This window comes from Ursus maritimus, unplaced genomic scaffold, assembly GCF_017311325.1.
Source record: "Ursus maritimus isolate PB19 unplaced genomic scaffold, ASM1731132v1 scaffold_15, whole genome shotgun sequence".
Classification (NCBI taxonomy): domain Eukaryota; kingdom Metazoa; phylum Chordata; class Mammalia; order Carnivora; family Ursidae; genus Ursus; species Ursus maritimus.
The window spans coordinates 21898978-21925439 of NW_024423897.1; the positions used below are offsets into that span (position 1 = coordinate 21898978).

Here is a 26462-nt window from a genome sequence, read left to right on the forward strand (position 1 = left end):
TATTACACGGTAATTCAGTGGTGGGATGTGTGCAAATACGGAAGCACGTCCAAATGTTCACAGTTGTCCTCCCTGGGTGATTGGGGACTCATTACCATCTCTCACTGTCTAGCTTACATGTGCAGTATCGTCTTCCTACTTTCCACTCAAGTGTAGACTCCCTGAAAGTGTTTGTTGCTAAGCCTGCAGTGCCTAATGTGGAGTAGACATTTCACTAGAAAGTATTAAGGCAGTGACTAAATGCAGCAGGGGAGGGGAAACTCTTTCCAACTTGAGAAAAAGCCTTTGGGGCATCAGAGGAAGGAGAGGTCTCATTGGACATTCAGAGGAAGGAGGCGACTCTGGGAGCAGATTTTGCAGCAGTACTGAGTTAACATGGGCAGCACATGGCTCCCATAATCTTCATAAGTAGTAGCCTGTCTAGATCCCAAATGAACATGCAGGCCAAGTACGGTGTACCCGGGCTTTCTCTGCAAAGACATCTTCAAGACAAGGCTTGTGTGCGCCAGCACCATCCTTCCCTTTATGTCTAAATTCTTGGCATCATCTTGACCCCTCCATCTCTTCTATACCCTGCCTCACGTCCATCCCTCAGCACATCCTCTTGGCTTTACCTTTTAAAGTACCCAGACTTTAGGCGCTTCTCACCATCTCTTTAGCTACCACCCCAGTCTAAACCACTGTTGACGGGCACCTGGCTCATCGCAGTAGTCTCCTGATTATCTCCCTGCATTGGCCCTTGCCCTCCTTCAGTCTGCTCCCAACCCAATGGCCCTGAGAGATCCTGTTAAAATGCAAGTCATGTCACTTCTCTTCTCAACCCTTCCATGATTCCTCATCTCAGGGTAAAAATTAAAGGCATTATAGTGACCTATAAGATCCTACCCATCCCGTTCCATCCATCTTCCTTTTACTTCTTCTTACATTAACTGCATCTCTAGTGTGACCATGTAATTTATCATCTGAACGAGGACACTTTCGATAACGAAAAGAGGCACTGTTGGTAATTATGCCAGGGCAATAAACACACCAGCACAGTCCTGGGCAAACCAGACATATGTCCACTCTACTCATCTCCCCTCTCCTTTGCGCATGCTGAGCCAGCCACATGGCCTTTTACCATTCCCAAAATTCGCAAGCCCTCTTCTACCTCAGGACCTTTGCACTTACTGTTTCCTCTGCTTTAAGTTTCTTACCCAAGACATACACAAGACATGTCCCTCATTCCATTCAGCCTTTTACTCAGAAGTCACTTTCTCAGTGAGGCTCTCTCTGACTACCCCATCTAGGATTGCAACCCTCCCCCCAGCCAACACTTCCCATTCCCCTTTATTCCTTTATTTTTCTCTGTAGTACTTACTACCAACTAACACAACTTGACATATTTGTTTATTGTCTGTCTCCTCACTAAACTGTAGTTCCATGAGATTGTAATAAGTTCCTACCCTAACGTATTCCCATCAGGGAGAACAGTGCCAAGGGTATCTTAGGTGCTCAATAGATATTTGTTGAACCAATGATTTTTTTAAAAGTTTGCTTGTACTCCCTTCCAAGTAGGTACAGAACATACACCCTTTCTGTACAGAAATTCTGAGCAAGCAGCATTTGAACTGGGCCTTAAAAGCTGCTCTTCATTCCCACCGAGGGAAGGTGGTGGATGGGTCAGTCTTGGTTGGGCCACACCTGCATCCTGAGATTCTGCAGCACCTTATTGGCCGGGCAGCCTTCATTGTGAGGTAGCTCTGGCTTCCTCCTCGCAGAGGTAGACAAGCGCTGAGCCTGGCCCCACATCCAGGCACCAGGACCTGCAGTCCAATGGTGACTTCCTCCTCCCAGTCACACTGTTCACTTTGCCCTGTAGCCCTGGGAGGGCTTTGCCCTGACCTGGGAGGAACTGGAAGCCCAGGTGAGTCCTGGCGTGTGGTCGTCCAATTGTGAGGGGCACTGAGGGTCATGCTGAGATGAGACTCTCTTAAGTCCCCCAAAAGCCAGGTGAGGCATAGTCAACATCAGCTTGCCCTGCCACCAGCGCTCCACTGATCTGCACATTTGGGCTTCAGTCTGGATCAGGCAGCCTCGGGAAACAGGAACCAGCATCTTGGGCCTGCAGCCCTGATTTCTCTGGAGAAAAACCCATGGGAGGCTGGTTCAGGGCTGTTACAGGCCTTCGCCCTGAGCTGCCACCCCCTACCCACCATGTTGAAGACGTCACTGCTTGGAAAGGACTTCAGCAGTGGTCCCAGCTCCTTGGACAATGGGTCCAAGTCACTCTCGGAGAGTAGGGGCCGTGTTGCTTCAGAGAACATCCATCCTGCTGAGGAAGCCAATGGATTGTCGTAAGTGGCCGCATTGTCCTTCCAGACCTGAGGTCAGGTGCTGCTGCCATCACAGCTCTGGGCCACATCTGCCTACTTCTCTCTTCCTTACACCCTTAGCCCCACTGAACAGGAGATGCATGGAGGAAAGATGAAAGCCGAATCTAAGAAGGTTGATCATGTGGCTATGGGCTTATCTCCTAGTTTTTGCAGAGAACCCAAATAGAGTAGCCATCCCAACATGAGCTTGATTCTAGGGACAATTTTTATCATAGGCTGGCTGCTTGCCCTTTCATAGTTTTAGACTGCTGTCCTCTCTCTCTGCATCTGCTATTATTCATCTTCCCTCCCTCCCTCCTTCCTACAAACCTACCCAGGGAACAAAAGGTCACCACCTAGGCCCATGTCCTCACTTTTACTGCTATAAACTCAGACACATGGAACTTTTTCTTAGAACTTTATTGCCAATAAGACTATTATCCAGTAATCAGATCAGATAATAACCTTGGGTGTAATGAGATTGTAAATGGCAATAGCCAGTGTGGATAAGGACATCATGAAATGCCCTCGCTTGTCCTTCTAGGAAGAATTAAACTGGTACCTTTCCAAATGGCGATGTTGTAATGTATGTCAAATCCGAACACCTATTTATATAAAATACACAAATACTTACTTGGCATATGCTTCCTTTGAAAGTATACACATATACACACACAGAGCTGTAAGCAGTGGCGGTTTGGGGGTAAGAGAATTGGGAGACCGAGAGGCAGAGAGATTTATATTCACTGATATGGTTTTTGGTTCTTGTTTTTGTTTTACCTTTTGAATTTCATACTGTGTGTTACTTAGGTATTTCTTAAGCACAGATACAAATACGTATATCCTTTGATCAATAAATACCACTTCTAGGAATTTTTCCTAATGAGAGAATAACACAGGTATGCATGCATGACAATTTTACTGAAGCATGGGTTATACTATTGACAATTTGGAAATGATAAGACATTATTTAAATAAAGTATGGTACACATACAGTAGAATGCAATACGGTCATTGCAAGTGATGAAGGAAATCTGTTTGTGGAAAATGTGTAGGACATACTATTCATAAAGAAAATTAATTTAGGATACAATATTATAATGGTTCTGCATGTGTCAAAGTGTGTACCTTTAAAAACAAATGCCCAGAGGAATGCTAGTCAAAATGCTAACAGTGGTTATTTCCAATTAGTGAAATTTTGGTATTTTGTTTTATGATGGCAATGTGTCATTTCTCAAGGAAAAAAAAGTTATTTTTTTTTTAAATCCTAACCTGTGTTTTACTCTCCAAGGCCCTGATCTATAATGCAATTAGCTAGTGCACCTGGCTTCTCCAAAAGTTGGTCTCATCTTTTCCAGGAGCTCTGATCCAACTTGGACAAGACACTGCTGTGGGCAAGAAGTAAGGAATGGAAGGACAGAGGGCAGGAAAGGGGGAGAAGAGCACATCTGTTGGAGAAATCACTACCAAGAAATTGACAAAACATAAAAAGTAGTGTTTTGTTTTGTTTTTTGCTTTGAGATATTTTCCAGTAATTGCAGTTACAAAGAAATAAAGCCATAAAAATGGCCTCTTGGAGTGAAGGGAAAACAGGTGCCCCTCCCGCCATCCTCAGGTGAATAGACCAAAATAATGAAGATTCGGGAAGTCAGGGGGTCCTAACAGCCTACCCTGTTCTCTTAGCCCCAACCCTCTTCCAGGTCGGTTTTGAACAGTAAAATTGGACACAGCCCTAACTCCCTAACCGATGGGACAAAGGCCTGGAGACATGAGCACGGTCTCTAAGGGACTCGCTCTGTGACCAAAGGTAGGCTTCCTCTAGACAGTTTTAAGACTGCACAAGGAGGTACCTTCAATGGCCTCCTCAAGGTCCCTTTTATTCCAGGAGGAGGGGACACCTCTACCTGCTTAAACCAGCCCTTACTTGCCTTTTTTCTATCAACCCAGCTCAGCTTCCCCTTCAAGGGAGTCATTCTAGGAGGTGAGCACCATAAGGTCAGACCGAAGGTGGTAGTGATGCAGATGGTGAAGAGGATGGTGATGATGGTGGTGGTGGTGGTGATTGCCTCACATCTTAGAAGTACTTCATGATTCCAAGATTTAGCATGTCATTACCTCTTCAGATTCTTAACCACTTCCCTGGAAGTAAGGGCAAGAATTATTCCTTTCTTCTCTCTCTCTTTTGGCAGATGAAGAGACAGAAGATGTAAGCAGCTAAGGGTCTTTCCAAAGAAGTGACCAAACTTCATAGGTTAATGGCAGAGCTAGAACTCGGAACTCAGGGCTCCTTACCCTGAGTTCATTGCTCTTGCACTCAGATTTTCATTTTTTTCAGTTCCTTCTTGAATATTTTTTCCTGATCCTGTCCCACCTTCCCCCTTCCCAGTGGATGGGTGGTGCCTGGGCAGGAGCACAGGCATGGAGAGTGTTTAGAACCCTGGTACCCAGCACCCTGCCAGGCACATAATAAGCATTCTGTAGGCACAGTAACAATTCTTATTAAGTTGTATCCAATGCAGAGCATGGAAATAGTTCATGGAATGTTGGTTGAGTAAATGGATGAAGTGAACTAAAACCAGTGAGTGAAATTAATAAATGACCTGGCATCAAGAATTACTCTAGAAATTGAGAAAATTACTATTAATTTTGTTCACTGTTCATCTAAAATCCAAGCAGCTAGTAGGTCTCAATAAATATTATGTGAGTGAATGAGTTATGAAAGAGATCATTGGATGAATTAATGCATAAACGGCTCCTAGGGAGTTATCCAGAATGGTAGCAATTGTTAATCTTTTCATTAGAGTCTATTGTGTGTTAAATATTTGGTAGGTCACCTAAACTAGCACCAGCCCTGGATCAGATGTTCCAGGGTCCACTTCATTTGGTTTTGTCCCTCTTCCCAACAGAGTGTGCTGGAGATGCTGGAAGGACCTGAGCTTTGGGTCACTTTTCCTGTCCACTAACATACCCTCTTGTCTCCCTACTCTCCCCCTATAGGATCATGCAAACATTGATCCATTTATTGAAATGCAACATCGGCACAGGGCTCCTGGGGCTTCCGTTGGCCATGAAAAATGCCGGCTTATTGGTAAGAGGGACCTGTACAATGGAAACTAGGTTTACCCATTTGGGGGAAAGAGGGAAAGAGGTAGTGGGCCCCTAAGACCTCTGCACTGTTTATCAATGAGCAATTTGGGGGTACCCTCTGCAATAAGAAACGTGCCTCTTGGCATCAATTTACTGGAGCCAGCCTGGAGCCAAAGGGAGTGTTCCTAGAGGAGACAGGTCATTACTCTTATTCCCCTCCCCAGTTTTATTGAGATATAAATGACATACAGTACCATATAAGCTTAAGGTGTACCACATAATGACTTGGTATACATATATTGCAAAATGATTACCACAATAAGTTTGGTTAACATCCATCTCTTCACCTACATGTATATATACTATTTATCATGTACTTTGCAACTTTCAGGCATACCATACAGCAGTATTAACTATGGTCATCACGTTGTACCTGTTTATCTCATAACCAGAAGTTTGTACCTCTTGACCCTCTTCATCCAGTTCCCCCACATCAGCACTATTCTTAAAGATCCACCATACTCACATACTGGTATGCAATCCACTTCGCCATAGTCCACCCCAGTCCCTAGAACTGTACCCGTCCCATTTCATTCATTTACCTTAGCAGCCTGGTCCCTGCAGACATGTGAGCACTGGCTCTTGTTTCAAACCATGAGGTTAACCAAGAAAGTGGCTGGGAGAGGAGGAGAGACAGAGAAGAGGAGGGTAGTGAAGGCCTTTCCAGTCCCCTGACACCCTGTGTCATCCCGCCTCTCTCTCGGCTTCTGTTCCTTCTCCCTTGTTTCTGTCTTTTGAAATCTGCCTCCTTTGTGAAACTTTAACTGTTTCCTATTAAAATTAATCCCACCTTCCCCTTGTGTTTTTCTAGAACTTATATCTACCTCACCCAGAATTCTTACAGAATTCTTACAAAGAGACACAATTTTTTGAATACCAACCTTCCTCACTTACCTGAAAGCCCTGAGGGCAGGAACTCTCTGATGTATTTTTACACCTCCTCACAGTATGTGCTATAGAGACTGACACACAGGAAGTCCCAATTCATGTCTATGGAATTGACTTGATGCCAAATATATGATTTCCATTTAGATGATGCTAATTTCTCCTTCTCTCCAGGCCTGGTAAGTGGCCCGCATGTCAAAAGAAGGCATGACAAGACTCTGGCTTCTCCTGACGAGACTTGCAATCTGTGGCAGTTACGACCCCACTAGATGAGACTCTCCCCTTTTGAAATCCTCAGGGTTCTAGAACCTCTGAAGAGTATTATTACCACATGGCCCTCAGCCAAACTGTCTTTGCCACTGTGGAATTAGCTGTTGAAGATAGCTCTGTTGTCCTCTCATTTTTGCTTCCTAAGAATCATTCAATGATTTCTCTGCCCTTCATCTCCCACCAGAACTTCTGACCATAATTTATTTGAGAAATACATACTGAGCACCTACTATGTGCATTCTTAGGCCTTGGGAATGTAGAAGTAACAAGGTCAGAAGTCTCTGTTATATGGAGGCTATGGTCTAGCAAAATCTAGGGGTGCTCTTGATCTCTCATTTGTAACTTTGTGATAATGTTACATCGGGTCACATCTATAAAGGCACAAGTGTCCAGCACAGAGGAGATGAGGGAGTCCCTCTTTCCTCTATGTTCCTCTGATCATATCTGAGAGATTAGGATTAATAATGAGTTCTGTTTTTTAATCTCGTCACACAAAAAATGGAAACTATGTGAGGATAAGATAGTTTTATTAGCTTGACAGCAGTAAGCATTTCACTATGTATATGTATGTCAAATTGTCATGTTGTACACCTTAAATATGTACAATCTTTAAAAAATAATAGGGCTAATGACAAATTAGACATACTAGAGCAATGATTCTCAACGGGAATTTTGCACACACACCTCCCAAGACATTTACAGTGTCTAGAGGCATTCTCAGTTGTCACAACTCATGGGGAAAGGGATTGCTGCTGACCCTTGAATAAAGGCCAACGAATATGCTGAACATCCTACAATGCACAAGAAGGCCTCCGCAACAAAGAATCATCTGGTCCAAAATATCACTAATGTCCCCGTTGGCAACTCTATGCTAGAGGAAGAGAACCAAGTCCTAAGAGAAACCTTGGTCTTCAAGTATCTTGGAGGAGGTGAGGATTGGAGTGTGAAAAAGGAAAGAAGCATCTAGAAGGCAGAACCCAAGGCAGATGAGGAAAGGCATGGGCTGTCTGTGGAGGTGGTGGGGTAGTCATGGGAAGCACCCTAGCAGAGATTGGCCAACTACTTTGCAGTGATGTTAAGAAGGGCATTCGAACTAGAGTGTTTAGGGGCACAAGGACATTCAGGCAAGGACCTCCATCCCAGAGGCAGCTTTATGATGAGAGGGGCCCTAGCTCTCAGACTGGGAGAGGGCCAGTTATGGGAAGGACCAGTGTATGGCTCCCTCCAGGTGGGTCCTATCAGCCTGCTGGCCATCGGGATCCTCACTGTGCACTGCATGGTCATCCTGTTGAACTGCGCCCATCACCTCAGTCAGAGGTGAGAATCCCGCCTCTCTCTCCCCCCAATGCCAGGTCCCATCTGTGTTGAGTTTCCTTTGGCCACTGACCCAATTAACCAGCCACTTCTCCAGCCACCGCACTTACTGCTCTAGGTTCTGTAGAGGTGGTGGAGAGGGTGTTACAATCCCAACTGGAAACTCCTAGGTCCCAGCTCAACTCTGCTAACCTGCTGGATGACTGTCAAGTTCCTGCACCCTCTGACCCTAAATGGCTGTACCTGGAAAGATCAATAACGATAAAAGATGGAAGCATGCTCTATAAACTACTGTGAATATGCGAGATACTTAGGATGCCCTTCTTTCCCTCTTATCTCCCCACGCCCACCCTCCCCCCAACTCCAAGACACACACCTTGTAAGGGTAATTTGTTCCAGGTAAGCCCTTTCTGGAACCACTCGGTAACAGCAAAAAACATAGTTGAAATGAATAATTCACAATGACTCCAGTCATTAATAAAGCATACATACAATACTCAGTGTTTCCATATCGGAAACTTAAACGCAAAAAAAAAAAAAAAATCCTGAAAGAGAAGACAAAATCCAATGAAGACAAACATTGCTGAGAGTTTCGTATTTACAAACCAACAATTCATGGGTGATTAGTAATACCTTACAATGAACTGCCTGGTGGCTCTCTATCTGCAACACTTAGCTGCTCCGGAAGCACGCAAATTGAAAGGGGTCCTTGTAGATATGCAGGAACTCCCCATAGGTCAAAGTAGAGATAGTAATTGAAATTCCTCATAAAGCCAAATTATCAAACCCAAACAGGTGTACCTGGAATATACATCAGTCACACCTAACTTGTAGGGCACTTTCCAGCTTGCAAAACACTTTTAAGAGCATTTACTTATTCAACAATTAAATGTATTGCACGATTACATGTGCGAGGTGCATGGCCAGAGCTTTACAAGCCTTCTTTTATTTACTCCTTACAGTAAAATTTTATGGCAGGCACTATTATTATCCCAATCTTACACATGAGTAAACTGAGACCTAGGTGGATTAAATGCCTTGCTCAGGGTCACACAGCTAGGAAGTGGCCGAGCCAGTATTCTAAGGCCTGTGGGATCCATTCCAACCATTCTGCAAATCTTCTCTCCCTTCACATTTGCTGGGACAATTATATCACCTTGTATGTTTCTGATGCCTAAGCCATTCTTGATAAGTCTTTTCCTGATTTTTTTTAAAGATTTTATTTATTCAGGAGAGAGAGAGCATGAGGGGTTGGAGGGGAGCAGAGGGAGAAGCAGACTCCCCACTGAGCAAGGAACCTGATGCAGGACTCAATCCCAGGACCCCAAAATCATGACCTGAGCTGAAGGCAGATGCTTAACTGGCTGAGCCACCCAGGTGCCCCCTGATTTTTTTTTTGATGCCTTGTTTTTGTTTTTGTTTTTTTCTAATGTAGAGGTTACCGACTGATGACCCAAGAGCTTCGCAATTTTTGTTTTGTTTTTGTTCTAGCCTATGTTTAAAAACCTGGAGGTTTCACATTAGGAAAAAAACCAAACTCCACCTTCTCCTTGCCAATTAGACAATCTGGCATCTTTGGGATCTCATTCCTTCATTGCTCAGGGAGAACCGAGTCCTGGTCGATCCCTCTTACAACAGGATGTGTGCCAGGGGCTTGCCATGGTCTCTACTCCTCCCCCTTCTGTGGTACACCAGCCCTTCTCCCCATATCACTGATACCTCACTGGCCCCATATCTTTTGAATTTGTAACCCTCAGACTAATGAATTTGCCACTCCTATGCAATGTGACCTCATTTGTATGGGAATGTCAAGCACAATGAACAATAATAAAAATAGAATTATGCCATGTTTCCAGCATGTCTCCATATTCATTGCTCACCGTCTCCTCCCCCAAACCCAGACTGTGTGTGAAAAATGCTGAGGCTCAGAAGTCTAAAGAGACTTGCTCAAGGTCTCTCAGCCTTTTAAGGTGGGGGGGCGGTTTGGGATTTAAAACCAAGACCCAAGTCTGGGNCTCTTTCCCTCTCCCAACTACTCCCCTCAAGCACGCAGTTAGCAGTGGGGATCCATCCCTCAGCCACCTGCTGCTGCTCCCACTGTTCACAGACGGTTCCTCAGTAGGGCCTTCCCCACCCTTAGGAAGGGCCATCTAAGGCAGAGGGACAAGACAGAATGCAACTTGGGTGTCACTTCCTACGGGAGGACTAGGCAGGAGCCTATGTACCATGTTTGCATGGGACCTGGTCTGAGGCAGGCATCTCAAATGTTCCAACACCCTCAGCAGTGGGAAGGAGGGAATAAAGTCCAAGAACAACCATCACTAGCTTGGCAATACCCATTCCCTTTCTTCTACTTCCTCCTCCCCCTGACTAAGTTTGCACACCTCACACCTTTCATGACCACTCTTTCTTGGTTTGTAGACTAAAGTCAATGCAAAGCTACTGTGTCCTTAAAAATCTTTTTTCACTTAAATACTGGTGTTTAAGAAAGCAACTACAAAAAAGAAAAAAAGGCAGTCTCCTGAAAGTTGTAAAAGTGTGTTATAAAATATTATCTTGTTAATACCATTGCTAGAAAATTTCCAGAATGTTCCGTGCTAACACACGGAATATATAATAATGACTCACTTTGGTAGTAAAGTAACCTTTAACAAAAATGTTTTAAGTTATACATTGTTTGCACTTTCCCTAGATTGCAAAAGACGTTTGTGAACTACGGAGAGGCCATGATGTACAGCCTGGAAACCTGCCCAAACGCCTGGCTGAGGACCCACTCGGTGTGGGGCAGGTAGTATTCATAGATGTTGTAGTAGTAGTGGTGGGAGTAGTAAGAACAATAATAATCCTCACCTGATCTTCCTTTGTTCCTAGTTACACAGGGTTAAGGGTGTGTGTTGTTATTACAAACCATCGAACAATACAGAGAATCTTCTCTGATAACTCCATCCCCATCCCACTCTTCACCCAATAAGTAACCACCGATACCTAGTTAGTAAATACTCTTTGTCTCTGCATTTATGTGAAAATATGTGTGTGAGTGGAAATACAGACTTCATTTTGCATTTTCTTGTACACTAATTATAATTTTGTTTTTGAAATTTGCCCTTTCATCTAACAATATGTCTCTAATTTCTCTCCACACTGGGACATAGAAATCTACCTGATTATTTTTTTTGTCATTTAATAAGAATATGGGATTTATTAGTCAACTACGGTCACAATGCAATCACTATAGATCTCCCCTTCTGTATTCATCCCACCAAATGCAAAACAGAGCTGTGTGAGTCTGACTTTCTTCATGCGAGTCACCACCTTGGGTCATTCCTTTGTCAGCGGAAGCCCCTTTCTCAGTATCACAGTTCAGAGTGAGAGAATTTGAATCTTCTTTCTCAGAAGTACACATCATTGGCCATGGAATGACACACATAGAATGATCGGAACATCCAGGTGGTAGAAAAGTTTCAAATTTAAGCAAGGTTCATCCAGTGCTGCTTCCCTACGTGATACTGGTACATAGTGTCCAGTGCCCCTAGGGGCATCACCTCTCCAAAGATATACAGGTGTTTCCCCACAACCTCAGCTGAGTGGGCAGCACAGCCTATGGGAGGTGCCCCAGTGGGACTTAGCTTCTGCCACTTCATGTCACTTATATCAGTACAATGGACGTTGTCATAGAATTTGTCCCCTGCCAAGCCTCCATGGATGAAGAGCTTTGTCCCCTGCTGCCTCCATCACATGACCATGCCACAGGGATGGAGGTTTTCCAAGTGTGTCTGCCTGTGACCAGGTCAGAGTGTCTGTGTGAAACACATACTTCACAGCTCGCATGGGCTGGGCACCTCTCTCTCCACCCACAAAGACATACAACTGGTTTCTAATGGCTGCAGATGATGTGTGGAATGTTCTTGGGGATGGTGCAGGGGAGGGGGTTGCTGCTTTCCTCCGACACGGTCCCAAAGTCCTAGTTTCAGGATTCAGAACTTGTAGGCAATTTCAGTCTCCTGACTAGTCAACACCTCCAAACACTCAGATGCTATGAGGTGCATAAGCTGGCATGCTTATAATGGGGCAAGAGGCCCTCCAGGGTGGCTACATCCCACTGGTGTGTTCCTGGACCTGTGCTGTGCACATCTGAGAAGCTCTTGCTTGGATCTGCTCCCCCAACAATGAAGAGCTTCCCTCTTCTGGCATCACTAACTGGGGGTAAATATGAGTGACTGTGGCCAACCTGAGCACAGGAGCTGTCTCGGGGTTGGGGGCAGGGGTTGGTCAAGGTGTATCATGTTGCTTCCTTGGACTTGTCTCTAGGCTCCAAGACTGGCAGCAGCTTCATGGTGTCCTGTGGCAGCTAAGGATGGTGCTGGGCTTACCTGATTATTTTTTAAGGCTCACGATGTTCCTCAGTGGGGACATGTGCCATAGTTTCATTTAAGCCTTCCTCTAATGGTGAACATTCAGGCTTGCTCCCTTGCTTGATAAAAAGTGTCTCATATACAAGATGCTTTCTGTGTCTTAGCTCCTCTAATCATCTCCTTGACTTTGTAGATAGGCAGGGAGGGTCTTCATTGTCCTGGAAATATGAGATGACCAAGGCTCATAAGGAAAAAAAAAATAACATGTACACAAACAAGTATAGATAGTGGTTGCACAGAAATTTGACCCAAACCTAACATTTCAGCCTTTCCCAGCAGAGCCCTTCAGGTGGTAGTGAGTCAGTATTGTGGCTGCCAAAATCCCTTCTGCAGCTCCTCTCTTGGGACTCTGAGTAGGTCATCACTCTCTTGATCAGGAGACACTGATTATCAGACAGGTGAGGTCATGGGGCAGTAATAATGAATGACTCACAAGCGCTCATCCTTTCTCACCAAGGTTTATGTTTCTATGACCCCCTGAATAAAACTTTTGGGTAAGAAGGGTCCTTAGAGGCCACTATATCCACGCCTATTCAATGGAGAAATATAAAGCCCAGATAGGGCAATAAAACTGCCCAACGTTACATGGGAATTTAGTGGCAGAGCAAGAACTAGAATCCTGAGCATCTAGCTCCCACCCATTACATTGTACCATTTCTTGGGAGGCCCAGTAACTGAAAAAGAGTTGGGAACATATTTTAAACAATGACTTGTAATTTTTAGCATGCTAAGGGATACCTGGGAGCTTGATATAGGCAACAATCATCAACGGATGTTCAAGCCAGTAAGTGAAAAGTCACTGGGAAACTTTATAAAGGAAGACAACACTGACACCACCTGACCGCGGGTAATCATAGCATCTCATGTCTAGACATGCGATTGCCAGACACAGTGTGTCTTTTAATGGGATACAGTACGGAGTACAGAGTGTCATCACGGAAATATCCTTGCCAGAGAGATAAATAAAGAACTTCAACCTAGTCAAGATGCTAGATCTAATATCAGTTTACAGGCAACACAGGGGATAGAGAAACACATTAACTGACATTATGAAGAAGTCATCAACCAAATCCAGGAAGTGGAACATACTATAGGATAAATTATCTGGTATCATCAACACCCCCTAAAAAGTTAAAAGCTGCAAGGGAAAAAAAGAAAGCAGAGCAAGGGGAATGTAGCAGTTTTAAAAACTTAAGAGATACAGCAGTAATAACAAAATGCAATGTATAGACTTGTTTAGAAACCAGCAGTAAAAGAGATATTTTTAAGACAATTAGAGAAATCTGAATATGGACTATTATTAAATGATATAAAGAAATTATTACTAATTTTGCAAGGGGTGATAATGGCATGCTGTATACATAATATATATATGTCCTTATCTATTAGAGTTGCGTATGGAGTTATTTACAGATGAAGTGCTTTTAATTCTCTAGTTTGCTACCAATACTCCAACAAATAAGCATGTGTGTGGTAGGGGTAAAGGAATAGAAGAGGACTGGCAAAAAGTTAATAATTGTTGAAGCTGGGATTGGCAGATGAGGAGTCATGGATTATTGTCATTTCTTTTGTATATGTTTGAAAAATTCCATAATAAAGAGAGAAAACATCTCTATCCTGGTCTCACATGATACCACCGAGCCTCTGATTTGATAGGTTCCTGACGAGAATCAGGAATCTGTATTTTTTGCATAAACCTCAGGTAATTCTGATGCAAGTGGTACTGCTACCCAACTTTGAAAACCACTGATCTAAGGCCATACTACCCTGAACGCACCCAATCTCGTCTAAACCAATCTAAGTAGAGGAACATATTTTTGTTCTCTTAAACAACAAATGCATCTCCAAATTTGGGACAATTGAAGAACACAAAACAATAATGACAATAATAGAGTATAATATGCTAAATTTTAAAAATTAATGTGAGATTTTTTTTGTGATACCAAAAAAGAGGAAGAATGTATCTTTCTTAAATGCCAACTGATAAATTTAGAAAAAATGTCAGATAGAATAAGAAAACCATCACCCTGTCACCGATGAAATAACTGATTCAGACAAGGATCACCAAGGAATGTTAAAACCCTTGGTTGGAGAGGAACAGGATATTCATGCCATCTCAAAGTTTACTTCCAAATTATGAGGGGAATGTGCATTTGCAATAGAGATGTCTGACACTTGTCATCGCAGTGGAGCCACAGGACACCATGGGCATCCCAATATTATGGGAAAAGTACCAAAAATCACCTATGTGGTATGCTTGCCAAATATACTTACCTGAATCTAATCATGAGGAAGCAATCACCAAGTCCACGGTGTGGGACATTCTACAAGACAATTGGCCTGAATTCTTGCCCAAAAAACCAATGTCATGGAAAACCAAAGAATGTGGATGTTCACAGGGCTTGTCTACATGGATAAAGACTAGAGACATAACTACATGCAATATATAAACCTCGATTAAATCCTGATCCAAAAAATAAATAACACCTTAAAAGATATTTTGGAGACAATTGGGTCATTTAAAATATGGACTATATATTTGAGGACATTAAAGTTGATTTTCTGGATATCATAGCCTCAAGAGGGATATGCTGAGGGAGTTAAGGTTGAAGTATTATAATATCTGCAATTGACCTTCAGGTGGGTCTGAAAAAGAATGGATGTGTGTGTGGATGAATACATGCATTCACATACACGTACGTATTTATATAATCAGGGCCAAAAGTTAACAATTAGCATATTTAGTTAAAGGACATATGGATGTTAATTATACCAGTCTTTCAATTGTTTCTGTAGGCTTGAAAATTTTCAAAATAAGAAAATGTAGCTAAGTATTAAAAATAATAACAACAGAAATAATCATTTCAAAAAATAAAAAGAAATACATTTAAAAAACTAATTTGTTTTCTCCCTCTGGCTGTCTCTTCTTTTCCTGTTCAGGTACACTGTCAGCTTCTTACTAATCACCACCCAGCTGGGATTCTGCAGTGTTTATTTTATGTTTATGGCAGACAACTTACAACAGGTGAAGAGGACTTTTCTGGGCAGAGTGGGAGAAAAGCAGACATTCCGCTGCTAGGGCTGCATTAGCAAAATCATAGCATTCAGATCTTGGGAGGAGATGGTTTCATTTGTCATTCCGCATCAGACTACTTGGGAGTTCTCTCAGTCCTGGAAATCACTTATTAAGAGGATTATTGAGAAGCCAAAGCAACATCTGAGGAGGGTAGCCAGGATGGAAAGAGAGGCTTGTAATCATGTCCAATCAGAAATAATTGAGAATTTTTAGCCTGAAAAGTGTTGGTGAGATTCACTTTTGGTATCTCAGGTTGTCACATAGAAGACAACCAACTAAATATGAGACAAACAAGCTGCAATCTTGCCCTCATTGCATTCCCAAGAGGCATTATGAATCAATCATAGCGTTCTTTCTCGGCTTCATGGAATAAAGGGAGCATAATTGGTTTTGTGCATTCAAACAGCCAGAACTATGACAAGTGTTGTGGATGAAATATTCAAGCAGATAGATTTTGCTCAGTATTCAGAGCTTTCTAACTTTAAGGGCTATCTAAAGTTAGAGAAGATATTCTTGTGTAATCAACTTCCATTCTCTGAGTATATGAAAGGAAATCATCTGACAGGGAAGAAGAGGTTGGGTAAGATGACAAAAGGAGATTTTAAGATTCTGAGGGTTTCTTATTGTCACAGTCATGGGCACCACAGTTGGGGTCACCAGATTTGGCAAAAAACAAAAAAAAAAAACAAAAAATACACACACACACACACACACAATGCCCAGTTAAATTGGAATTTCAGGTACACAACAATTTTTTTTTTAACTATGAGTATGTCTTACAGAATATTTGGGACGTACTTTACTAAAAAGTTACTTGTTAATTATCTGAGATAGAAACTTAACTGGGTGTTTTGTATTTAATCTGACAACTCTAACTCCACTGCCCCTCATTATGTCTACATCAGATGGTGGAAGAAGCCCACATGACCTCCAACAACTGCCAACCCAGGAAGATCCTGGTGCTGACCCCCATCCTGGACATTCGCTTCTACATGCTGACAATCTTGCCCTTCCTGGTCCTGTTGGTATTTATCCAGAACCTCAGGATGCTGTCCATCTTCTCGACGCTGGCCAACGTCACCACCCTGGGGAGCATGGCTCTCATCTTTGAGTATATTATACAGGTCTGTGCCTGAAACCGACTACAGAAGGGGTTCTAAGACACCTGGGGAAGGTTAGTATCATTATGGGCAGGTGAAGGTGAGGAAGGTGACCGGCTCTGAGGAGCACCTGCTAAAGTGACATCCGTGAACGCTTTGGCCCCACAAGCTATAAGAGCTAATTGACATCATCATCATTGTCGTCACGCTGGATAACAGTGAGTCATTTGACAATTAGTTATTGAATACCTTCTGTGATCCAGGCATGGTGCAAGGCCCTGGGATTCGGCGGTAGGTGAAACTGGTGGCATATCTGCTCTCATAGAGGTCACATTCACTCGGGGAAATAAACCTCAACTAATAACCAACAAAAGTTGTAACAGTGGTAGGTTGACAAGGGATGCATGTATGATAAAGAAATTTTATTTACTTGGTGTCAAGTTCTTAACATACATTAACTCATTGAATCTTTCCAGTGATACTATTTTATGTTTTATATTTTGTAAGTACTCAGCTTATAGACAAGGAAACTGATAAGCAGAAATTAATTTTTTCACTAATTCCCATCAGTTTGCCTCCCAAGCCCGTGCTTTGCTATTATCACAGGCCCTGAAATTCCACCATTATAGCTTCATTTCTTTGAATCTGAAAGTCTTAGGGGCTATATTAGTTTCCTATTGCTGCTGTAACAAATTATCACAAATCTAGCCATTTAAAACAACACAAATTTATCTTACAGTTCTGGAGGTCTCACTGGGATAAAGTTGAGGTGTCAGCAGGGCTGGGTTTCTTTCTGGAAGCTTATGGGGGAATCTGTTTTCTTGCCTGTTCCAGGTTCTAGAGGCCGATCACATGCTTTGGCTTATGGCGACTTTCCATCTCCAAAGTCAGCAATACAAGGCTGAGTCTTTCCCATGCCACCATCTCTCTAGTTCTCTCTTTTGATCCCCTCTTCCACTTTTAAAGACCCTTGTTAATACATTGGACCCACCCAGATGACCCAAGATAATCTCCTTCTTTTAAGGTCAGCTGATTAGCAACCTGAATTCAGTCTGAAAACTTAATTCTCCCTTGCCAGGTAACATAACAGATTCATAGGTTCCAGGGGCTAGGACACTGACATCTCTGGGAAAGAGCCATTATTTTGCCCACCACAGGAGTCTATTAAAAGAACCATTCTCTCTGCATGCACATTGCTGCTGTAGTAGAAGTAATGAGAAAGAGGCATTGGAGAATGGGAAGACAGGAGACCTGAATTCTCATCTGGGCTGGGCCACTACCTTGCAGAGTAGCCTCAAGCAACTCCCTTCTCCTCCCTGGGTTCCACTTGGCCTACATGTAAAAATGTGGCAAATCAAAATGTGGTAAATACATGCCATGGTTTCCTTAAGAAGGAATGAACTTCTGGTCTACACTCGAGAGTTGGATGCTTGGGAACCTGGGTAGCTCAGCTGGTTGGCCACCTGCCTTTGGCTCAGGTCATGATCCCAGAGTCCAGGGATGGAGCCCCACATCAGGCTTCCAGCTTGGCGGGGAGCCTGCTTCTCCCTCTCCTGCTGCTGCTCCCCATTCTCATGCGCGCGCTCTCTCTCTCTCGCTCTCTCTCTCTCTGTCAAATAAATAAATAAATAAAATCTTTGGATGCTTAACCGACTGAGCCACCCAGGCGCCCCAAGAACTTTTTAAAGATAAGAAGGTTGATTCAGCTCTAGCTATCTCACAGGTGCTCATGACTGTCTCTGCTGATGGCAGGTGTGGGCCAACTTTCTACCAGGAAAAGTTAGAGGACAAATCTAAAACTATGGCAAAACCAATGCCCTTCTACTTCCTTTTAGGAGATTCCAGATCCCAGCAGCCTCCCCTTGATGGCAAGCTGGAAGACCTTCTTGCTGTTTTTTGGTACAGCCATCTTCACATTTGAAGGCGTTGGTACGGTAAGATGGATATGGGGTTTGGTGAATGGTCCCTGGTGCCCTCTGGGGAAGCCAGTGGTTCCAGATGTCTGAAAGTATTTATGAAAAGTGCAGCATATGATCTTTTCCTGGTAGAAGGGAAAATCAGGACCGTCCTGGGCACCAACCACTCCATGCACCACTCAGCCTTGAAGACTGAGTGCAAATGTACTCATTAGTCCAGCCAGAGTAGGGCACTCCTGGCAATAGAGAGTGAAAGAAAATAAAAAGGAGTGTGGCCCTTCCTGACCCTGGGCCACCTGGACAAGGACATCTGTGCCCACAGGGGAAGCCTTCTCCTTCATGAGGGGCCACATCTCTGACTACCTTTTCTTTCTCAACCTCCTTTTTACCTTTAGGTTCTGCCTCTCAAAAATCAGATGAAGCATCCACAACAGTTTTCTTTTGTTCTGTACTTGGGGATGTCCGTTGTCATCATCCTCTACATCTGCCTGGGGACACTGGGCTACATGAAGTTTGGGTCCAACACCCAGGCCAGCATCACCCTCAACTTGCCCAATTGCTGGTATGTCCCTGCCTGCCTGGGGTGATGAGGGGAGTAGAGTCATGGGATCTGAGCGTTAGCAACAGAATGTGGCTTTCCTTTGCATTGTCACTAGCACCATATATTAACTGCCAGTATTAGTAGGATGATTATTAGTAGGTTTACTAATCCAGGCATTGTGCATTATCTGGTTAAGCCCTCACAATAGCCCTATGAGTTAGCATAATTATTATCAAGTCCATTCACTAGATGAAGAAGTTGCTATTTGGAGAGGCTGTATGGAGCTTTCCCAGCTCACATTGTTTGTGAGAAGCTGAAACTTAATACTGAACCTGTCTGACTCTATGGTTCAAATACCCTAAAACAGAATGATCTGGGAGTGTTTGGGAAACATAAACAGCAACAACAAAAAGTATAACTCCAGAATAATGATCGAGGGTCCTGCAGATGGACCACTACTCAGGCCCCCAGTTCCAGAAATGGACCTAGGCTGCCATTGTTATGCCCCAGTTGGAATTTAGTTTGGAGTTCTTACATTTGATCACTCATTCATTTACTCATCCACTCATTCATCCAGCTAACATCTGGGGGGCTGGCACGCAGCATTCATCGAGTGTTAGCTATTATCGTTATTCTGTCAGGATAGTGAGTGCATTGCGACTAAGCAGTCAGTAGTGCCAAGTGTTGAAGAGCACGGGTTCTAAAGCTAAATAAAGGCATTCACATCCTGGTTCTTACGTGACCTTGGACAAGCTACCTAATCTTGCAGACCTCATTTCCATCGTCAGGAAAATGGAGATTATACTAACGCCTATGTGTATAGGGTTGGTTATGCTTCAGTAATAAACGACTCCAAAATCTCAATGGCTGAACACACACAAATGCTTAATCCTGTGCTACATGCCCATTATGGGGTGGATGGGGCTCGGCTCTGCACCATCCCCACTCAAGGACACAGAATGATGAGACAGCCACTCCCTCAAATGTTGCCATGGCAGAGAGCGCAGTGAATCATGCCCCTCACCGTGAAGCTGCTAATGGTTTCCCTGGGAAGTGACATACATCTCCTCTGCTTGCAATTCATCGGTCAGAGGAAGTCCATGGCCACATCTCATCTAAAGGGCAAGGAAGTGAAATTCTACCACTGCCTGGAAGAACGGGAAGTATTAATGAAGAGCATAAATAAATGACTGTCGAGTTATCTCGGGGAGTGACTGTGAGGATTAACTGGCTTAATATATACATATTGCTTAGAAAAGTGTTCGGCACAGGGGCAACTAGGTGGCTCAGTTGGTTAAGCGTCCAACTGTTGATCTCAGCTTAGGTCTTGATCTCAGGGTCACGAGTTCAAGACCCACATTGGGCTCCATGCTGGGTTTGGAGCCTGCTTAAAAAAAAAAAAGAAAAGAAAAATGCCTGGCACATAGTAAGTACTTGTCAAGTATTAGCTATTGTCATTGTTATGTCTCCCCACAGCCTGGTTCTTTCAGAGGTGAGTAGAGTGGTAGGGTATTCATTTCCCACAAGTCCACAGCTATAAAATAAGAAAAATACCACCAGCCCAACCCACCTCATTGTGTTGTGGTAATGACTAGGTGGGGTAATAATGTGGAATTTCTTTGAAGTCATAATTTACTTTATGCAAGTAGGATATCATTCTAATATGCTGTTCCTATTCTGGGCCATTCAAGCTGCCATTGGCTACCTTGGACAGGGCACTTTCCTTGTGGGGGACATCAGCTGGAAAACCTGGGCATCAGGTAGCATGAGAACTTCACATCTGCTCTGAACCTGGCTGGCCACCAGATTCCCCAGAGGAGCCTTAGACAAATACCCCTTCCCAATAAGAAAAAGACCAACAACCCAAGAAAAAAATGGGCATGAGCACACAGTTCACAAGCAGATTTTTTAAATGCCATTTTATATATTTGAAAAAATACTTTGTTTCCCTCACAATAAAATGCCAGAAAAAACAGAATGGCAAAGACCAACACGCGTTCACACATTGTGTTTTGACAAGGACACGGGGAAGCAAGCATTCCAATATGCTATGACAACAAAGGGGAAATATGTCAATAGCTATCCAAAGTTTAAATCACAGATACTTTTAGCCAGCATTTTTACCTCTCAGGTTGTATGTTTAATGTGCATAGATATCTATGTAACAGAATGTATTTTGCAGCATTGTTTACTAGCAAAAGACTGGGAATAATCTAAATACCCATTAATTGGGGACTGGTCAAAAAAAATTATAGACTATCTATGCAATTGGAATACCAAGCGGCTAATAAATAGAAGAGCCAAATCTCTGTGTGTGTAAGCCCATTTTTCAGGTGGAAAGTTGAGGTTCAGGGAGGTGAAGTATCTTGGCCAAGGTCACTGATAAGAAACAATCTCCAAGAAATATTGAATGAACAAAAATGGAGCTTAGTAGTGTGTAGAGGATGTTATGGTGTGTGTGTAGGTCTACCTACATTCGGTATAAGCTTTTATATACACTGATTCTTTCTGAAAGCGCTACAAGAAAATTATTAGAGGAGCTGCCTATGGAAAGAAGAATGGGAATCAAGGGTGGGAGGGAAGATTTTCACTATGACTTTTGAACTAGGAATTTTACTCTATGTAGATAGAACTTTTTAAGAAAGTTAAAGACTAAAAGTAAAAGTAAAAAAAATAAAGTAAAAGAATAAGGTAAATAAAGAATAAAGTAAAAGAATAAATACCCAGAAAGTAAAAGAATAATAGGCCTGTACAGGCCTATTGGATCCAAATCTCCGGGAATGTGTACTTTTAATGAGCTTCCCAGGTGGCTCTGATGGCAGGTCAGGCCTGAGCCAGTTCTGTAACTCAGTGGCAGGTACCAGCTTCTGAGCATTGAATGAGTCCTGAATGGCCCTGCCCAGGAGCCACATCAAATTTCACGTCCTATCCATCTGCCTGCAGGCTGTACCAGTCGGTCAAGCTGATGTACTCCATCGGCATCTTCTTCACCTACGCCCTCCAGTTCCAGGTGCCAGCCGAGATCATCATCCCCTTTGTCATCTCCCAGGTGTCAGAGAGCTGGACACTGTTTATAGACCTGTCTGTCCGCACAGCCTTGGTCTGTCTGACCTGTGAGTAGGATAAAAGGGCACTCTTCGGGGCGCCTGGGTGGCACAGCGGTTAAGCGTCTGCCTTCGGCTCAGGGTGTGATCCCGGCGTTCTGGGATCGAGCCCCACATCAGGCTCCTCCGCTATGAGCCTGCTTCTTCCTCTCCCACTCCCCCTGCTTGTGTTCCCTCTCTCGCTGGCTGTCTCTATCTCTGTCGAATAAATAAATAAAATCTTTAAAAAAAAAAAAAAGGGCACTCTTCGCTCCAAGCTGTGGCTGCTAGTCACATTGGCATCTACTCCCCTATCACTGGCTCTGCCACTTATCTTCTTTGTGACCTTGGCCAAGATACTTCACCTCCCTGAACCTCAACTTTCCACCTGAAAAATGGGCTTACACATGGAAGTATCCATTGGCTGGTTTATAGGAGAAAGAAGTACCATTCATTCAACTATATTCTTATGTGCCTGCTGGATGCCAGGCACCATACTGACATTGCTCATGGCAGCCTAGCAACATAATATTACCAACTTGAGGAAAAATGGCCTAGAGAGTTTAGGTAACACACTCAAATCATATAGCTGCTAAGTGACAGAGCTGGGAATTGAGCACAAGTTGTATAGCACCTAAGCCTGTTTTCCATCGTGTGCCGTATTCCTTCCTGTCATAAATTAAGATCAAGTCCCTTATCATAAAGTGGCCTTGAACTGTAGGAGAAAACAAGGGGCTGATTGTTAAAGTCTTGGAGATCATTTTTTGGGTGCAATCTTTTTTCCTCTCCTCCTCCCATCTTCCTTCCTTAACGCTTTCTTCATTCATTGATTCACTCATTCATTCTACATTAGGCACTGTTGTAGATGTTTGGGAAACATCATGAACAGGGCTGGGGACTTTTTTCTCTGAAGCATGTCCAGAGAAAGAACATCAGAAAAGGTGCCCCATGAGGAAAGAGGGAAAGAACTAGGGACGTTCTGCCTGGAGAAGCAAAGGCTTGGGGAACTTCTTTATCTGTCCTCAAACACCTGTGGTATATTGTGCAAGAGAGAGAGAAAATTTAGTCTTAAAGATTCCAGGAGTTGGAGTTTAAAGTTGAGGAAATGCAGTTTCGGTTCAAGGTCAGGAGAAACCGTGTGATTGTTGGAGCCTGCATCAGGAGAATATGCTATCAGATGTTATGCTGCACGTCAGTGGATTTCTAGACGCAGAAACAACACACCTGCTGGCTTAAGGTATTACAGAGTTTCCGGTCTGTACCAAGACATTAAGGACCTGTAGCTCTATTGTTTTGAGATCATTCCTAATAGGAAGGGTCTGAGTTGAAGAGAAAACCTGAGTAGTTCAGGCCACCTGAGATCAGGAAAGGCAGTGCTAGACAGAGCTGACCGTCTAATGACAGGCCCTGCTTCTGTTATATGCCGGATGACCCCTTCCTCCTCCTTTATTTGGCTGTCAATTCCATTATCCTTCCTTCATTCAACAGTCATTTGCTGAGCACCTACTGTATGTCTGGCATTGTGCCAGGCACTGGGGATACCATAATGAATAATAAAGAAGACATGTTGAGTAAGAAATATATGCAAGGAAATAATTAAACACATTGTGATGAATGTTAAGATGGTACCTAATGATGTACCCTATGATGGTTAAGATAAGAAGAGGGTGCTCTGAGAACACATTAGAAGGTCCTATACTTTAGCTGAGGCCAGGTCAGGGAGTCCTCTCCAGTGGAGAGATATCTCAGTTAAGACCTAAGAGATAGGGGCCCCTGGTGGCTCAGTTGGTTGAGCGTCTGCCTTCAGTTTAGCTCATGATCCCAGGTTTCTGGGATGGAGCCCCGCATCAGGCTACCTCCTCAGCAGTGGGTCTGTTTCTCTCTCTCCCTCTGCCCCTCCACCAAAATAAAATAAAATAAAATAAAATAAAATAAAATAAAATAAAATAAAATAAAATAAAATAAACCTTAGACATAAGTAGAAGGTAGAAGGAAGAATGAAGAATGTACCACGTGTAGGAAGTAGGCTGTGCACAGATCTGAGGCAAGTACTTACGTATGGCCTCTTTGGAGAACTAAAAACAGTGGGCAGTGATAAAACATGAAGCCAGAGGACCTGGCAGTGCCCAAGTTGTCAGAGACCTTGTGCTAAGGAGATCAGGAAATGGAGAGCCATGGAAAGTCTGTGAGCAGTGAGTTGGCATGACCAAATAGGATCTTGATAGAGAACTCCTCCAGTCTACCTTGCATTATAGCTTTCCTTTAAAATATTTTCTCTGCCCTGTCAGTGTGAGATCTCCTGGAGAACAGATTCTTCTCTGTGCCTCCTCCAGGCACAATTTATTAAATATCTGAGAAGGGAAAGCTGTAGATGGAACCATCCCATCAGAGGGGGTGACAAATTCTCAACTGCGAGAGTTGATGAGTTTCTCTCATTCTCTGATTGGATTTGTTGCAGCAATTTCAGAAAGAGGTGAGGTTTTCTTCAAATCCAGCGAGCTACTATGAGTGCTTTCCAGGACAGTTTTTCCCTAATTTGTTCATAGGAAAATCATACAGTTATGCAAAGTGAAATCACAGAAGTAGTATAGTTATTCATTCATACATTATTGAAATTGGACGCCCCTGGAAAATTCATGATGTATGTTCATCATCTGTATAAAAGATTTAAGAAGATGGTGTTTTAGAAGAGATGCGGAGGGGGCAGCTATTGCTGTCTTCATGTTTTATGTTCTTTTTAATTACCAGAATCATTCTAGGAGTAAGAAAACAAGTAGCTGAGATTCTGACAACAAAGCCATCTCTCGTTTTTTATTCATTCTTGCTTCTAGACAGTGTTTGTATTTTGTAGAGTAGTACAAATTCACAGTAGATTCCGTGTCTGGGTGAGAGCGCCTATGATGTACAAGTTCTTTCATATACAAGGGATGCAGCATAGGAGAGTGGAAAGAGCCTTAGACAGGCGTTCGATGGATTCCCATCTCAGAGAATGTGTGACCTTGGCCACATCCCATTCCCTCCAGAACTCTAGATTCTCCCATCTTTTTAATGAGAAGGTGATAATAGGTGGTAGAGGAGCCTTTCTAATAACCATTATATGTGAAAAACCCAATAGATAAAACATAAAAGGAGAGCATCTATATTGGCTTTTATTTTTTTTTAAAGATTTTATTTATTTATTTGACACAGAGAGAGACAGCCAGTGAGAGAGGGAACACAAGCAGGGGGAGTGGGAGAGGAAGAAGCAGGCTCCCAGCGAAGGAGCCTGATGTGGGGCTCGATCCCAGGACTCTGGTATCACGCCCTGAGCCGAACGCACACGCTTAACGACTGAGCCACCCAGGCGCCCCTATATTGGCTTTTAAAACAGAGGGGGGAGTCCAGAACCACAGTGCCTGACCTACTGCTCATATCTGCAATGGGACTCTTTCCCACATTTCCAAAATGGTCTGGCATCCGTGGGATTATAAGGCTCCAAAGAAATGGTTGGTTTCTGAACTTCTTTCTTGCAGGAACAATCAGTGATTCTAAATTTCTTCTCTCTCTGCAGGTGTCTCAGCCATCCTCATCCCCCGCCTGGACCTGGTCATCTCCTTTGTGGGCTCCGTGAGCAGCAGTGCCCTGGCCCTCATCATCCCACCCCTTCTGGAGCTCATCACCTTTTATGCTGAAGACATGAGCTGCGTCACCATTGCAAAGGACATCATAATCAGCATCCTGGGCCTTTTGGGGTGTGTATTTGGAACATACCAAGCCCTCTATGAGTTGATCCAACCCATCAACCATTCCATAACCAACTCCACAGGTGTCTATGCATAATTATATATTTTTATTCTAATAACGCTCCCTTCCCTCCCCAACTTTACTTCCATTGTGGGTGTTATATACATTCATCAAACCCCAACATCTCTATATTAATTAGCGACTTCTTCGTCTTTCTAAGAGAAATGTACGTGACACACGTCAGTACTCATTCCTCTCAGACCATGCCTTTTTTGGTTTTGGCTTTCCTCAGAGGTCTTTTGTACCTATGAACCAAAACCACATTCAACCATTTGTATCATCAGCCTCATTTACTAGGAAAAGTGATGTCATTTGCCCATGATATCCCTGGAAACAGACCAAGCATAAATGTAAATGCAAAAGCAATTGTTTTCTACCTTCTGCAGTTGCTTCCCTTAGAGTGCAAGAGTTAGAGAAGTGGATGTTGGGGGAAGTAGGGTTTTCTATTTGAATGTTCTTCTAAGTGGAAGAGTCACAGACAGAACAAAAACAGAACTTAGCAGTAATTTTATCCAACCATTTGGCTCTGCCACTAATTCCCTATGGGATCCTGGGCAAGTTCTTCCCTCTCTGTCTCAGTT

The 26462-nt window shown here is 43.3% G+C and overlaps 1 protein-coding gene and 1 pseudogene across 1 annotated transcript; one reads left to right on the plus strand and one right to left on the minus strand.

Annotated features, from left to right (window-relative positions):
- Positions 1 to 2196: 2196 nt before the first annotated feature.
- On the plus strand, positions 2197 to 25917 carry SLC36A3 (solute carrier family 36 member 3). Its single transcript, XM_008692729.1, has 10 exons — positions 2197 to 2336; positions 5352 to 5442; positions 7885 to 7973; positions 10663 to 10758; positions 15323 to 15407; positions 16364 to 16582; positions 18394 to 18492; positions 18870 to 19036; positions 21959 to 22128; positions 25649 to 25917. The coding sequence occupies exons 1-10, from the start codon at positions 2197 to 2199 to the stop codon at positions 25915 to 25917; spliced, it is 1425 nt and encodes a 474-aa protein (XP_008690951.1).
- LOC103664580 lies at positions 11172 to 12303 on the minus strand (annotated as a pseudogene).
- Positions 25918 to 26462: the final 545 nt, after the last annotated feature.